A 17,075-nucleotide genomic window follows, 5' to 3' on the forward strand; every position below is an offset into this window, starting at 1 on the left:
CTCATCTTACCTCACTCTCCTCTATGCATCTCCTGTGAGCCTACATGTTTGTGCCATTGGATTACAAAACACACTGAGCTACTATGAAAATCACCCTTCCCTTACCCTCGGGTGTGGGAGTGTCCTTCCTCCGTCCAGAGTTGGAGGGTGCAAGGCTGGTGGGGCCCTGCTGGTGCTCAGGAGACTTCACCATGGCAGACATAATTATCTGTTGCCGAGCTGTGGGTGGGTTTGTAGAACTTCCGTGGTCCTTATACTGCAGAGCTGGGTTGGAAAGACTAACTTTGAGTATTTTGTTTTGAGTAAAATTAAATTAAATTAAAAAAATTCTCAGTCCAAGTTTCTACCGATGATTATAAATGAATAACAGAGTGTAAATTGGAGTCCACAGATTGGTGCAGGGCAGTCTCACCTTCTTCTCTCAGTGCTCGCAGCTCTGCTCTCATTTTCTGCAGAGCATCTTCTAACTCTGTGCAACGAGAACGTTCTTTGTCCAGAGCTGCCTTCATGTCGCTGTACTGCAGAGGCACCGGCTGGATGGCAGGCACAGGGGAAGCCTGGCCTTGAGTCTGAGTCTGACCCTGAGCCTGAGCCTGAGCAGCCATGGCGGCCAACAGGTCCTCCCGACGGCGTCCAAAAAGACCCTGAGACACACACAAGCAAACACAAACAGGGAGAAACACAAGAAATGAGGCCAGAAATGAACAAGAAGAAATAGAAAGATAAGAAATTATTCAATACATATATATATATATGTAATCCCATCTGACCTTTTTCTTCTTGGAGCCACCATGTGCCTGGGCCTGGAGGAAGTCTATGAGCTTAGTCTGCTGGGTAATGGTTCCCTCCATTTTCACCTTCTCATGAGAGTATACAGCCTGCAGGTGGAGCTAAGTGAACATCACTACTGCCATGAATTTCTCCTCAAGTACTTCATTTCATACAGAGAGGTTGACAGAGACAGAAAGGAGGGGAGGGAGTTGTGTGCCGCGCGGTAAAACAAATAGTGTGTGTGCACATACGTGTGGCTCAGAACAGTGGGGGAGAAACAAGACTGAAAATGACACAGTCCAGCAACGTGCATGTACCTGCAGTGATTTAAAACTCACATGATTCCTACATGTGTGAGGTTTTTTTCATTTCTCTTTAGTAGGCGTGTGCATGTATGTGTGTAGCAGCACCTGGATGTTCTCCAGCTGGTATTCCAGGTCAGTCCTTTCAGTTTTCAACAGGTCAGTCTGGTCCAAAGCGTCCTGCAGCCCCTGGGTCAGACGAAATATGTGGGTCTTCTGGGCATCCATCTGCTGTTGCAGCTTCTCTTGCTGTGGAGGTAAAGCAAGTAAAGTAAAACTTTCAGCGTGGTTTCATACAGAAAGGTTTATTATTATTACCGCTAAGACTTATTTTCAGTTTTTGACCATATGTCTGTAATAAAAGTGTAATAAAACAATCAGATCAGTGGCTCTGTGAAAATAATGAAATACTGTGCCTCTTCCAGCAGCCTCTGCTTCAGCTCCCTCTCACTCTCCAGTTTTTGCTGCAAACTGCGGGCATTCATCTCCAGCATGGCATGCTTCTTCTCCAGATCGTTCAGCTGAGGAATGAAAAGGAAGAGTTCGCTGCGACATCTGCTAACCACACGAAACTTAACAGATGTTATTCAGGAGTGTGAAAATGCGTACAGTGTCTGCAAGGCTCTCAGCTTTGAGTTTCTGGTCTTTGAGGGCCTGCTGCAGGGCCAGGATCTCAGCTTTGTGCTCTTTAACTGCCTGTTCCACAGCCTGCCGAGACTCGGTGCTGCGCTGCTCTGCACGGAGCCTAGATCGGAGAAAAGTCCTCTATTAGTGCCAGTTATTTTTCAGCATTCAAGTGCATGCTCTTCAAGTTCATCTGTTATGTGTTTACAGGCTCTTTGAAACACACACACACATAATTTGAATCAAACTGACTGAAGTATTTCGTAATGTTCATTTCGCTGTTTCACTCAATGGTTTGTTTGGGGTAAAGTCGTGTGGTTCTGGATAGAGAAAAACACACCACTAAAATGCAATTTCAGTTTTTGAATGCTTTAAAGTTCACCTAATTTTCATCACTTTCCACTGTTTCAGGCAACTCAGAAAATCATTTCATATTTTACCTAGAATTCCTGCTTTGACAGACCCTAGACAATACGGCAAAGCCTGTCGAATCCAGTGCGTGTAGGCGAAGGGAGCTTTATCCAACACTGATAGCAAGAGAAACATTTAGAGCAAAAATAGTTTTCTCTGCTGATGAAATAAGAAACTCATAAGCCTTCTTAAAGGTCTTGTGGCAAGATTACATAACTGGACTATTGCAATGTGCAGAAATAAATATACTAACGTTTCTTTGAGGCAACTATAGGTGCACTGAATATAAGTTAATGTGCTGTACACTGTTTTCATAGTAGCAAGAAAATTACAAGCAAAATAGAAACAGAACAGTGAGGAAAACATTTTAGCTATTTAGGGTTCATTGTTGACACCCACAGAGTTACAGTGATACATCTTGTGGTGGTCACCTATTCTGTTTTTCAGTGTCTAAGAGTCTCTGGATCTCTCTGGTCCTCCGCTCAGCCTGGTTCTTCTCCTCCTCCAGTGTTGCCCTCCAGGCATCCCACTGTCTCTCCTTTTCCAGCAGTTCATCATTCAGAGTCTCCAGCTCCATGACCTGTTCCTCCAGCATGGTGCACGTGGTCTTCAGAGTCTCAAGATTCTGGTGAACAGATGAGAATGTTTCAGACTGTTTTGGATCTGTTTGAGGGCACGTCTTTAAAATGTTCACCTCAGGCGCACAGTTCTGTTTTTGAATCCAGAAGCCACGCCCACCCACTGTTCAAACCTTCTGTTTACAAGAGGCTGCCAATCAGAAGAAAGTTGACAAGAGTCAAAATGGCTTCTTCAAAAACTAATCAATTAACAGAGTGGCTGCACCAAGACTCGGTTTAAGATAAATAAAGATTATTTAAACTGTAGGACTGTGGGAAAGCAACTCTAGTAAGAATGCAAAACTGGAAGTGAGCGAGTGCCATTTAAATTCCCAAGCTATGGTTGTATTATACTGTAAAATGTTATAAAGCAGCAGTCCCCAACCCCCCGGCCACGAGCTGGTACCAGGCCGCCAGAGTTGAGGCTCAGGTGTGAAATTTATGGTTTTCAGGGTTTTTATCCTTAATATTTTTATCGTTTTTATCATTAACTCGGTTTCCCTGGGTCTTTTCCTGTGTGTTATGAATAAATTCTTTTTTTGGGTACCAGTACTGGTTTTATTTTGTTGTATTTATCCGCGACATCTTAAAAGCTGGTATGTGAAAATATTGTCAGACGTAAACCGGTTCGTGGAAAAAAAGGTTGGGGACCGCTGCTAAAAAGTATTTGTCCCTTTCCTGATTTCTTGTTTTTTCTTACATATTCGTCACATTTAAATGTTTCAGATTATCAAACAAATGCCAATACTAGACAAAAATAACCCAAGAAAATACCAAGTCAGGGTTTTAAATGAAGATTTGATTTACTATGGGGGAAAAAAGACTGTCCAATCCTACCTGGACAAAGTAATTGCCCCTCCTTGTTCAATCATGAATTAACTGTGACTAATCACATTTGTTGGACAGCTGCATTCAATTTCACCTGCCCCACCCTGGTCTGATTACTGCCAGAGCTGTTGAATCAAGAAATCACTTAAAGCCAAACAAAGTAACTGAAATCTGTCAGCTTAGAAAGGTTTACAAAGCATTTCTAATGCTTTAGGACTCCAGTGAACCACTGTGAGAGCTATTCTCATCCAGGAGGTCACAAAAGATCCAAACACCATATCTAAAGAACAGCAGGTCTCACTTGCTTCAGTTAAGGTTCAGCAAAGTATGCATGGGAGCGTTCCACAGAGAAAACCACTTCTGACCAAACAGGACACAAAGGCTCGTCTCACATTTGCCAAAAACATGTGATGATCCTTAAAACTTTTGGACTGATGAGGCAAAAGTTGATCTTTTTTGGAAGGTTTGAGTCTGACGTAAAAATAACAGAGCGTTTCACAAACAGAACATCACTCCTACAGTCACACATGGTTGTGGTAGTGTGATAGTCTGGGGCTGTTTTGCTACTTTAGGACCTGTACGGTCGTAATTAAATACTCCATCCAGGTCTGTATTCAATTACAGTAAAGAGCAGAAGCATGAATGCTGCTCTCTACCATAAAAGTCTGATGGAGAATGAACGGCCATCAGTTCATGCTCTGAACCTCAAACACACTTGGTTCAAGTAACAGGACAATGATCCAAAGCACACCAGCAAGTCCACCTCCTGAATGACTCAAAGCACAAAACTAAATGAAGGTTTTAGATTGGCCTAATAAAGTCCAGACATTAATCAGATTGACATGCTTTAGTACGATCTTAAACAGGCCTTTCATGATGAAAAATCCTCCCATGTGGCTGAATTAAAATTTAATTCTGCAAAGAAGAGTGGGCCAAAATTCATCCACAGCGATCTGAAATCCAGGAATACCAAACACTTGATTGTAGTTTTTGCTCTCAAGGGTGGCACATCCAGTTATATTAAGTTATTAATTACTTTTTCACATTGGAACAGGAAGGTTAGAGAGCTTTTTCCCTTAAAAATGAATTCATAATTTAAACAGCATTTTATATTTATTTGTCCAAAAAGAAAAAATACTGGTGGCTGCCTTAGGTACCCCTCAGTCTCTGAGCAGATGCACTTATGGTATAAATGTGAACATCCTAGTGATTTTCATAAAAGATTAAGCCTGACCTTGAGGTCAAAATGACTGAGATTCAAACTTATCAGAGATTTTTAGTAGGTGCACCAACGGTATCAATTTGAAAATTTTAATTTGCCTTGTTCTTGAGTTGTCATATTCACAGACATGGGTATCACATCACCAACGGGCATTGGGTATCGAAAACTGTTTGATGATCTGAAAAATGTAGGTGTAACAAATATGCAAAAAACTAAGAAATCAAAAATTGGTAAAAATGTTTTCGTGGCATTGTCATTCACAAACTGTTAAATATAAATCACCATGCTATAGCCAGGGGCTCACAAACTGTTTAAATAATATACATGAAGTCTGACAACTAACGTTCCATGTAAATGACTATTTGAACCTTCATTTGAGTGGAGTTATTTTCATGCCTCGGAATGTTTTCCTATATTTTTCACCAGGCCTACACAAAGCTCCATGTTTAATGTCTTACAACAGACTCCTTTAGACAAAGCATGGGGAGACAAATATAGCCTCTGCCGGTGCTGCAGCAACACCACGGCCCTCTGAAGTCCAATGCTTCCACAGCTGACACGACCTGGGAGTGATGGGGATGACACATCCCTCCCACACACCACCCCATCCCTCGTCTATGACTTCCATCGATGGTTACACAACCAGCAGGACTGAGAGCGCTACTGGACACCCACACACAAATCCTCCCACAGGGGCAACACACCATCACACAGCCTCCTCTCTCTCTCTCTCTCCATCTCTCTTTCTCACTGCGTTGAGAATACGACGCATAACAATAATAAAATTATTCCAGTGTTTCGGCTGCCTGATTTACACTTGGCACTCTCGGAGCTGGGAGAGATGTCTAGGTCACCTGTCACAGGTGTTGTGGAGATATCAAATAATGTGAGTGTAAGTGAAAAGCTCCTGTCTGACTGTGAGTGGGAAGTGGGCAGGGTGAAGAAACTTGAATAAGAGGAAGGAATACAACTGTCTTAGAAAACAGAAAATGATGTTTTCTCACAGACTTCAACTTTCATGCAGAAACTTGACAACTGCTACACAATAGCGGTGGCATGTTGGCGGAGTGGTAAGCACTGTGACCGACTCTAAATGCTGGGTTCAGATGTCAACTCTTTATGTGTTTAGTTGCTGAATGACTGCCCGCCCGTGCAAAATGATATAGAGAATGAATGCAGACTTCACACTTTATCTGAGTTTTGCTTATGTTTTTCTTTCTCGCTTATCTGATTTGTGCTCTCGCTTTGCAGTAAAATCTATTTTTATTTCACATCTGGTTGTCATGTTATTGTTGTGTAATGTTCCCTGTGCTTAATACTGTGTTCCTGTCTGTACATGTAGTTTTGCTTGCTGCTCTTCATCTGATGCTCATGCCTTCTCTGACAGACTTCCTGTTACTGACCTTGCTCGAGCTTAGTAAACAGTTATTTGATTTGAACCTCCCTGACTTTTTCTTTTGAGCAGGAAATTCAGTGTCAGAAGTTAATAAATCTGCTGGCAAATAATAAAAAATACCAGCGGGGTTGTTCCTGCATATAAGAATTTTTGCAATTCTTGCCAGCACCAAAGGAAGATCCAGTCTGTGCAAAATGTAAATGAAAACAGCATACAGTGATTTCATTCACAGCAGAGCAGAAAATATATCAAATGTTTAAACTGAGACATTTCACTAGTTCATGAAAGATCATAGCTTATTTTTAATTTGATGGAAATAGCTATTTCAATGTTGAGATGGGGTCAATAAAACATTGAAAAAAATGTAAGTGGTACTAAAATTAAACATTTTGCAGCTATTTAGGTTAATTAGCAACAGGTCAAAACAAAACTGGGTACGAAAAAGATCATCTTAGAGACGTCGATCTGCAAAAAGCTATGCAACAATTTCTCCTGAATAATCTGCAGCACATAATATCATCAAAAGATTCTCAGAATATGAAGAAACCTCTGAGGACAAAGGACGAGGACAAAAATTAATATTGGATGCCTGCGATCTCTGGGCCCTCACAAGGAACAGCATTAGGGGTGGCTGTAGCTCAGGTGGTAGAGCAGGTCACCTACTAAACAGAAGGTTGGTGGTTTGATCCCAGTCTGCATATATCCTTGGGCAAACTACTAACCCCATGTTACTCTCAGATGCGTCCATCAGAGTATAAACGTATGTGAACGTTAGACAGGAAGCGCTTGGACAAAAAAAGGCCTTATGGAAGTGCTCAGATTGAGTAGAAAAGCACTATATAAGCACGAGACCATTTAAAACAGACATGATTCTGAAACACTTCCACAGATGTAATCTTTTCTGGTCCAAAGCTCATTTAAAATAGACTGAGGCAAAATGGAAAGCTGTTCTGTGGTGAGACAAATCCAACTTTTAAATTCTTTTTGGAAAATATGGACACCACATCAACTAGATTTAAGAGGAGAGGGACCATTCAGCTTATTATGGGGGGACATCACTGCCTATGTCTGGAAAGGCACCATCAATGCTAAAAGCTGTATACAGGCTTGAAAAGATTTGGGGCTCAAGAAACAAACAATATAACAAAGTAGACCCAGGACCGCTGAGCAAAGGATCCTACATCACACAACAATGGGATGAGTTTCCTCACCCAAAAGTCCAGCAGCTGCTCGCAGTCATTTACAGACTGATGTTAAAAGAAGAGGGAATGCCACACAGTGATAAATATGCCCCCTGACCCAGTGTTTATATATGCATTCTGCTATCAAATTCATAATGAGTGATTATTTTTCTTAAAATGTTAAATTTTGTCATTTTAAACCATTTCTTTATTTCTATGTTCTACTGTGAATGTAATATGTGTTTATGAGATTCGCAAATCATTCCGTTTTTATTCAGATTTTACACCTTTTTTAAAATTAGGATTTTATTTTTAAGATTAATAGATATAAAAGTTTACCGTAGTGGAAAATAACAACAAAAAGTAATGTATACTGTATGTGGGGACATGTGAGTGGCCTGTGTAGTCGCCCTCTAAAGCCCCATTCTGAGCCAGGTGAAACCCTAACAAGAGCTATGCCTCTTAAATCGGATTAAAACATCTCTCTGGGCTAATATTAGAGATTCAATGTGATTTCTCATAACTAAGTTTCTGTTTTATTCAGGGTTCACAAGCCCATCTGCATTTTAGGATTGCACCAAGGATCACCAAGAAACAAACAAACAAAACATGCATCTGTCAAAGACATACATTCAGAACCAGAACACCATCATCGGAAGTCAGCACCTGTTTCTGGTTGTTAAGGTGCATTTCACGGTCAGCCACCTCCCGACGCAGCCTGTCCACATCCTGGCTGAGCTGCAGTCGATCTTCTCTCTCATCAGAGGCTTCATCCAGCTGCTTGGACAGGTAGAAGTTCTGACGGTTTAGCTCTGCATTCTCCTGAGTCAGTGTTGTCAGCTGCTCCTCTAGGTCTGTGATCACCTACAGAGTAAAGGGAACATTCATATTTCACATTTAAATGGCTGAATACATACACAGTATCCATCTGCAACTAAAGTGTACCCCAAAAACCCAAAACCTTTTGCTGTATTTGTGTATAATACTATAAGCCTGTAATGTGACACTTTACACAGTGTTTTTGTTGCTCCAAAGGCAGTGTGTACCTACACTGTAAAAGCAGAATTCCTGGATGTTCGGGAAAAGTAATAAAAATGTTAATTTTACATTTCGCACATAAGAAAAAGTTTTGGTGCTGTTGTGCATATAATGCTCAGATCGTTGCTCCTCCACAATAACAGCTGACCTAACACCCCACACAATCTCAACTCTACTGCTGCATGATTACATGATGCACATATCTGGGTTAGTGATGTAATGCAGTAATCATTTTTCTATGCTGCTGTTTAAACCCAAGTAGCATTCAGAATGAGAATAATCATTTCATCAGCATCGGTCTGTTCCCTTAATCAGCCATGACTACAGTGCACACTGTAGAGATGAGGGTTAGAAACTGATGAGGCTGTCTGTTAAAAGCCCCTTATTCTCAGCCCTTGTGGGAACAAGGGGACCACACAGAACTTCAAGGTGGCAGGGGGGAAGAGGCAAAGCTTTTAAGTACATAAATTAGCTGCCTGTTCTGTACTGACTCAGTGCTTCTGCTCCCTTTCGGCAGGGGACTGACAGCAGCGACTAAATTCTTAAGGCAAGGCTAGAAGTCAACAGTGGAATGAGTGCAGCGGTGATCTGGCAAGCCCTCTATATTTATTCCAATCATCTGTCAACCAAATCTATAGAGTAACTTACAGAGCTAAGGTAAATCACATCTAGATCTGCATCCGCAACGCTGCTGAATACAAATTGCTCAGTGCTGTTTGTGAAATCTGTGGCTGTCACACACTTTCACTGATTAAAATTAACATATCATTTACTGTTTACCTCTGCTACAAAACACAGAGGAGGATCTTTCTTTCAGTGAGCAGCGTGAATGCTATAGAGCAGCGGTCCCCAACCTTTTTTGCGCCACGGACCGGTTTATGCCCGACAATATTTTCACGGACCGGCAATGAGGTGTCGCGGATGAATACAACAAAATAAAACTAGTGCCGGTACCGAAAAAAAGAAGATTTATTCATAACACACGTGAAAAGACCCAGGAAAACCGAGTTAACGATAAAAACGATAACAAAATAACGTTGAAAACCGATAAAAACCCTGAAAACCATACGTTTCACACCTGAGCCTCAACTCTCGCGGCCCGGTACCAAACGACTCACGGACCGGTACCGGTCCGAGGCCCGGGGGTTGGGGACCGCTGCTATAGAGTGTAAATGCAATGCAGGCAATATATGACTACATCCAATGAATTTGCAGTCTGTATGGATTTTAAACATTGCCCACAGCAGTCTAATACACCCATGATAGCTCCAGCCTTAATCCTATACAGTTTCTACACATATCTAACATATTGATTACCTACAATGTTAAAAAAGTGAAGATATGCTATGAACCTCAATGAATACAGATTTTTAAAAAAGATCATAAAGCAGTAAAAACATCATGAGCTCACATCCGGTGACTAGTCGCTACAATGCTCTCATAATACAAAACGCACACCATAATGCATTAATAATTTCCGGGAGACCTCACTAAATTAAATGACACTTTGGCTCACAGTTGTCCAGATATCCTGTTCTCCTCCAAAATGCTCCACAGACTAATGGTTAAACCAACACTGCAAGTCAGCAGGGCAAAAAATAGAGTGGCATTTCAAGCTCTGCTTGTTGCTGAATTTGGCTGTGCTTGCCTGAATACTGGCCAGCTAAATCTATGGTTGTCGCTTTCTGAACAGTTTGTGAGTGGGAGGATCTCAAAAGTAGGGCAATGGGATAAAGGAAGACTGTGATGGTTTGGGGATTTATTCAAGATACATAAACTTGACGGCACCTAAATACCTGAAAAATGACAACATAATTTCTCAAGGTTAGTGGCACAACGAGGGTCCATCATGTCACAAGATCCTTCGTTAGTAAACCAAAGAGTTACCAGGAAATGTTCATTCATAACAACGTAAAGCAAATAAAAAGAAAAAAATTCCAGAGTTTGGAGCTCCCAAATGGCAATGATCACCGAACAGAGGGCATTATTTTCTGATCCAGTAGGTCTAACTTTGGTTAATGGAGGCTCACTTAGTTTCTGTGTTAATGCGCACAATGGTGCCATGAAAACAACAAACAGTTCCACTGAGAGTTGGTCTAATATTACTGTAAAAATTCTATCTGGAATAACAATTCTCACTTTGACCAGAAACATAATGTTTTGAAAACAGGGTGGAGACCTGCTCATATTTAAGGATGCACATTTATGCAGTCAGTTTTACATCTCCATAAAGAGCACCAACAAGGTAGACAAAAAAAGGTGTTAAAAGTGACACGGAGCCAAATGATTTAAAATTTTAATTCATCCAAGAGTGACAGAAACACATATGGACTGAAACGAGGCTACTTCTAGTGCGATGATTCAGCTGGTGTTTGGTGCCAGAAGAGCTGTTTATTCCTGTAAAGAGCGAACGACAAAAATAAGGGTGTGAGCAGCTTACCGCGCAGCTGTCTCTCAAGGCATCATATTTGCGTTGTATTTCATCTCTGTGTGCCTAGGAGGAATGACAGGAGATACAGGGACAGATATTACTGCCTACATTACACAACATCAATGAGACAGCATCTTCACTACTTTTGTTCCTTTCCATTTCTCTTACTCTGAGCACAGTTATCTCCTCCTCGGCCTCTGCAGTGGTCTCCTCCAGCTCGGTCTTAGCCTGCTGCAGCTGGCTTTCCAGGGCATGGCGAGCTGCCTGCAGGTTGCTGATCTGAGATTCACGCTCTTGCAGTGAAAGGGTCAGCTCTGTCACCTGACGTTTAATCTCCAGCTTTTGTTCCTCATGCTCCAGCCCAATCTACAAAAGCAGACAGAAAGACCAGGATCAGGAGGAGGAGGCGATTCATCCCCAGCGCAGTCAGACACATGCTGACATCACCTTGGTGTGAGAGCATTACACCTGACACATGTCTGACTGCCTTGAGTTATTGGGCTTCACTTTTTGTAACATCTGACTTTACAGTAGCAAGTGAGACTTTTATGGCCCGGGGAAATTCAAATTACAAGCTATTATGGAGATACATGGAGTTCTAAAGAAAATATCCTGTATCCTAAATCCCAAAAAGTTGATTCTGTTCATCTGGACGTATCCTAAATTATGCTACTGGATCCCAAACTCCATATATCATAATATGCACTGCACATCAAATGGTCCCTACCTTTTCAATGTCCAACTCAGCAGCTCTAGTCCATATATTATCATCAAACAACTATTTTATATGCACCACCTGCTTCCCCAAGAGGTCACAATATATATACTACACTATAATTATTTCCTCAACATACACTCGGGGACACAGTTCCACGCAAGTGTGTTTATACTACATGGAGCCAGATCAACACAGATGGAAGAGGTTTACTGCTCAGCTTCGTCTATTTAATATTTTAAAATGCCTTTTATGCTTTGATAAAATATCTGTGCAGATACTCTATAATTAGTTAATATATTATTAACTAAGATTACTTCATATGTACAAAATAAAGCATAGAAATAAAAGACTCTATGAAGTGGATGGTGCTGTGACAAACAGACAGGTAACAGAGCAAATACAAAGAAAAGTGTTGTCACACAGTTGGAAAATCCACCACCATCTATCAGCAGAGATATCCTGCACCTGTTCTAATGTCTCCTCACCTCTCGGAGCCTGGTTTCCAGCTCCAGCACGCGGCTCTTATTGCTTTGCTCTTGCTGAGTCATTTTCTCTAGATGCTCTTCCAGTTTGGCATTCTGAGCTTCCAGCTTCCCGGCCTGAGACTCCAAGTAGAACTTCTGCTGGCGAAGCTCTGAGATCATCTCCTCTTGGGCTTTCCTGGCAAGACAAAACATCAAAATGTGCAAAAGGTTAAATAGAAGGCTACGTAGCAACGGCAAGGTCAGAATTAAGTAGCTTCCAGATATTATTGTGCACAAGCTGCAGCTTCACTCTGCCCTTACACTGGGTATTTGTATCTATTGTATTATTATTTTATTGTTCCTGTGGAGCACAATAACCATGCTTTGTGTTGGGGGTACTTACATGTTTTTCTGGGTATAGATACTGCTGTTAGCTGCTAGTTTGTTGGCCTCAGACAGTTCAGCAATTCTCTGCTCCAGACTGTTCATCTTTGAGTCCATAGCATTTATTGTCTGAAAAGAAATTGTGGAAGCTATAACATACGCTTAACAAACATTTAGTTTGGTCTTCCTATCAGAGGTTTAAATGGGATCAGATTACGGGTGATTTTTGTGCTTTGTAATTATACAATCATTATTCCAAACATGGAATCTATGTCAGTGTGATAAATATTAAAATACGCCTGAAATAGCGTTCCCAAGCTGGTCAGTTCTTACCGCCTTCTGTTCACTGATGATGCTGCACTTCTCCCGCACCTCCTCCTCATATTTGCTCTGACTGGACTCCAGCATCTCCTTATCGGCCATGTCCGCCTTCATCTGGGCCTCTAGCACCTGCTCAATGCCAGGCAACCCACAGACCCATAGCCGGGATATCACTTAACAGGGTAAAATATGAATTTGAATATGACATATTGCTGCTCTTCCCAGCATCCCAGCTAAGGCACGACCACGAGACAGAGCACTTCCAGCAAGTTTATCAGGACATTTCTGCACGGTGTTTTACATCAAACCAATGGGTCTGCGTATATGATTGTGTGTACATATTTATAAATCGAACCTTTATCTTGTCTTCGTAGAGCTTCTCTTTCTGTTTCAGATGAGTCTCCAGGCGCTGGGCTGTGGCTTGAGTCTCTCGCAAATTCTCCTCCAGCTCCTACACAAAATACAAATAGGTCACCTGCTGCATATTGACATCAGCAGCCATGCTCGCAAACGCTAAAGTAGCCATCATTTCTGGCATAAAGGTAATGCATAAAGCATTTCATCACAAAACACAACTCATACACTTGTTAGAGGCAGTGCAAAGGACTTCAAAATCACTAACACCTAATCACAATCAGTGATGGTTCCTGCTGGTGATGTCACCAGCAGGTTTTGAGAGTTTTGAGATATAATTATAACAACTGTTTATTTAGCTCTGCTCTGGTTGATTGTGGTCTCTGGTAGTCAGCGAGAGATTCAATCACCAACACACAGGTGTTTTTAATCCCTTATACAATATAGGAGAAAGATTAGTATTAAAATGCAATGATTCCAGCGTCAGCTCCTCTCTTTTTTGGGCTTTATTAATAGCACAGATTTTGGCTGAGACGCAGCAGGGAATGCACAGGTGGACCTCACACACACTGCTGCAAAAGGTCAATTTCTATGACTTCTTTTTAATCAAGGTAAATGGAGAAGCTTTGTGACTCTCAACTCTCTCAGGGTTTTAAAAGGGACTTCTTTTGTTATTGATTGTCACAAGCAGACACATGAACCAGAACGTTTTCACGAGACTCTGTGCAGTCCCCAGTCCCATAATTTAGTGCCTTATAGATTTGCCCTTAGCAGGAATAACTTGAACTAATCATTTTCTGTATGTCTTTCACATCATTGTGGATGAATTTTGGCCCACTCTTCTTTACGGCGTTGCTCCAGTTTATCGAGGTTTGTGGCATCCATTAATGCACAGCTCTCTTGAGGTATAACATTTCAATCAGATTGATCTTGACTAGATCATTGCTAAACCTTGACTGTTACTTTTTTAGCCTCTCTCTTGGAAATTTGCTGATGTGTTTGGCATCATGGTCCTGCTACATGAACAAGTTTTGGTCAAGGGGTGGCTGTAGCTCAGGAGGTGGAGCAGGTCATCTACTAATGGGAAGGTTGGTGTCTTGATCAATGGCTGCTTCCGTCTTCATCTTAAATATCCTTGGGAAGATACTAATCTCAAGGTGGTCTCCAATGCATCCACTGGCGTGTGAATGTGCGTGAATGTTAGTTAGAAAGACAGAAAGTATTTAAGTGCTTGTGTGAATGAGTGAATGAGGTAAGCTATATAAAGCACTTTGAGCACTCGGGTAGAGAAAAGCACTATATAAGAACCAGGCCATTTACCTAGCTTCAGAGAAATGGGCTCACATTCAACTCTAGAATAGTTCTTGGTCTGCAAAGTGCTCAGTGTGAGTGCAAAGCAAGCCCAAATCATCACTGCTCACCGCCGTGCTCGACAGCTGGTATAAGGTGTTTTTGCTGATATGCCGTGTTTGGTTTTTGCCAAACGTGGTGTCGAGCATCATGGCCAAACATCAACTTTGGTCTCATCTGCCCAAAGTACATTGTTTCAGAAGTCTTGTGGTTTCTCCAGCTGCAACACTCCCTATGTGATCAGTCTTTTTTCAAATTGTGCTGTCAGCTGTCAGCTTTTTGTTTTGTTTTTTTCCTGAGCACTGCACACTCTGATTTCAGTTGAATCTGCAGGGCATAATATATGAATTTGCGTAATATTCACACTCAGGGGACTGTTATGGCATTGTGACAATAAACACATGAATCATCCAGACCAGCAACATGGCAAAAAAACTGCTTTTATGGAGGTGCTCACACTTCCTGATAATCAGTTAATGTTAATGATGCGTTTGGTTATCAGCAAATGCACTCACCCTGTTAATTCATGTCAATAGTAAGAGGTGTTCTTAGTTTTTCACAGGACACCAAAGAGTCTTGTAAAAACTTTTTTTTCAGATGACTGCATGTATTTTGTGGTTGCACATATTAAATCCCTATAATCCCTGTGAGTCAAAAGCTCATGATTCACGGTCCTCTAAACTGTCTGTTTGAGACGGTTTGTCAGCTTTGAGTGGATATGCTTAATACTTTCATCTCAAGCACACAGTTCAGACGCTGATAATGCAGAAAATAATGGAAATAAAGGAGCAATTTCCCACAACAGGTGCAACAAAACTATCGGAAAGTTAGAGAGAGATCTGATCACACACAGTCTGGTGATGTAAACTGATTCAAAGCGCTGGCGTGGTTGTATCACAGCTGTAAGGGAATTAAAATAAAAAATGTGGAGTGTCTGAGCACTGCATATGTAAAAATATTAGAATAATTTATCATGTAAATTTGCACTTCTTTTGCAATGATGACAATGAGTTCTGTTTATTTCACACCTCCTCTGATTTGCTCTGCTCGAAAGATGAAAGGTGAGTTACCAGAATCTTATCTGCCATCTGCTGAATCTGCTGGCCCTTGCTCTGGATTTCATCCTTCAGTTTGGCCTCCCGGCGCTCAACAATCTCGAGCCTCTTCACCTGGTTCTCAAGAGTCTTCCTGCCATCCTGGAAACACAAAACAAGCAAAAGTTATGCACAAAACACAGCGATGATTTTTTCAAATTCATCCTCAAGTCAAAAGAATGAATGCTCTAAAGCAGTGCTTTTTTGCTATCTAGACATAACACACAATTATAAGAACAGCAATTAACTTTAAATTTCCACTTCAAGGAAGAACCGGGGACTTACTGTACTGGTCACACCCATTTGGCTTGTTAGTGATGCATCTCTGCTGTGTTTATATCTCATTATTTCAAGTTACTCCCAACTAAAGTTCCACAGAGCTCATTTCCTTTCATGTTGGGAGGTGTAGGAGATCTTTGGAGCTGTATAAATTTGACCTTGTTGCATATTCTCTTTTCTCTGACTATAAGTTATGCTATTTACAGAAGTACTAAGATATGTTCATAACAAAAAGACCCTAAAAATAGAGCTTCTATATGAAACTCTAGATACTGCACAAAAAAATGCAAAAAGTATACATAATGTTATCTTTATGTCATAATTTATCCTGACAGTTGTGTGACGTAGCACTGCATTCAGATTCAGATTAGTACTGTCAGAAAGATATGAATTCGATGATGCTGAAACTGAAGACATGCTGCTGGTGCCCTATTGTCTGCACACTGGAGTGTTTTATTTTTTATTTGCTTGTATAAAATCTAAATTGGAATGTAAATTTTGTTAAAGGACTAATCAGTTTGTCAAAAGAATCCAGATTTAGATGCTTAAATTTTTATGTCAAAACAGGACAAAAGGCTTAAAAAAGGAATGGGCTTCTTTAAAAAAGATGTTAAGGCAGTCACCTGAATGTGGCCTGAATAAAACTGCATTCAGAAACAGCCACTCGATGATCATGTAGTAAAATATAATAGGCAGCCTGGTTAGCTTCACAATAAATGTCCCTTCCAAAACCACACAGTCGCTACAGAATGGATACAACAGGAACTTAACTGAAGACCTTAAACTAAAGGATATAAATGTTTCGATGAGCTTAGACATTTTTGTCTGGTTTAATTTAGTGTCACTCACAAGAACTGGACAGCGGGGGGAGATCCCGACAACCAGGAAATAATCAAATCCCAAAACAAAAGCTCTATGACAAGCAACGAATCATTACAGAACAGGTTTGTGCTTCTATCAGATTATTTAAGACTTTTAACACAGAAATTTTGACGGTGCAAATCTGCCAATGACTGAAATCACAGAATAGCAAGAAAAAAAACAGAATGCATGTATGAAAGTCTTTGTGCACGTGTACAATGTACAAAGCCTGTGACAGCAGTGTTTGTGTGTGTGTACCTCAGTCTCACGGAGACGTCTGCGTAGGCTGTCACTGGAGTCTTCCTTATTCTGGAGCCTCTCTAGATCCCGCTCCATGCGCTCTTTGGCCAGTTTTGTAGTCTGAAGGAGGTCAGTAGCCTCAGCATTTGCTTTTAATGCCTAGTAATTACAAGGAAAAGATGGGAAACA

At 41.1% G+C, this 17,075-nt stretch overlaps 1 protein-coding gene across 1 annotated transcript in view; it reads right to left on the reverse strand.

The window, feature by feature from the left end:
- The window catches only part of LOC116322686 (citron Rho-interacting kinase), a 50,857-nt gene that overhangs the window by 17,934 nt on the left and 15,848 nt on the right, over positions 1-17,075 (reverse strand). The window contains exons 9-24 of the mRNA XM_039620884.1: positions 16,905-17,045; positions 15,483-15,608; positions 13,064-13,159; positions 12,721-12,837; positions 12,407-12,516; positions 12,025-12,199; positions 10,990-11,187; positions 10,831-10,884; positions 8,019-8,216; positions 2,540-2,733; positions 1,683-1,818; positions 1,490-1,594; positions 1,182-1,322; positions 771-878; positions 413-644; positions 106-264 (exon numbers count right to left, since the gene is read on the reverse strand). Of these exons, the coding sequence (XP_039476818.1) occupies positions 106-264; positions 413-644; positions 771-878; positions 1,182-1,322; positions 1,490-1,594; positions 1,683-1,818; positions 2,540-2,733; positions 8,019-8,216; positions 10,831-10,884; positions 10,990-11,187; positions 12,025-12,199; positions 12,407-12,516; positions 12,721-12,837; positions 13,064-13,159; positions 15,483-15,608; positions 16,905-17,045 (2,290 nt within the window). The remainder of the gene's footprint in view (positions 1-105; positions 265-412; positions 645-770; positions 879-1,181; positions 1,323-1,489; positions 1,595-1,682; positions 1,819-2,539; positions 2,734-8,018; positions 8,217-10,830; positions 10,885-10,989; positions 11,188-12,024; positions 12,200-12,406; positions 12,517-12,720; positions 12,838-13,063; positions 13,160-15,482; positions 15,609-16,904; positions 17,046-17,075) is intronic.

The sequence above is a fragment of the Oreochromis aureus genome, linkage group 12 (assembly GCF_013358895.1).
Source record: "Oreochromis aureus strain Israel breed Guangdong linkage group 12, ZZ_aureus, whole genome shotgun sequence".
Taxonomy (NCBI): Eukaryota; Metazoa; Chordata; class Actinopteri; order Cichliformes; family Cichlidae; genus Oreochromis; species Oreochromis aureus.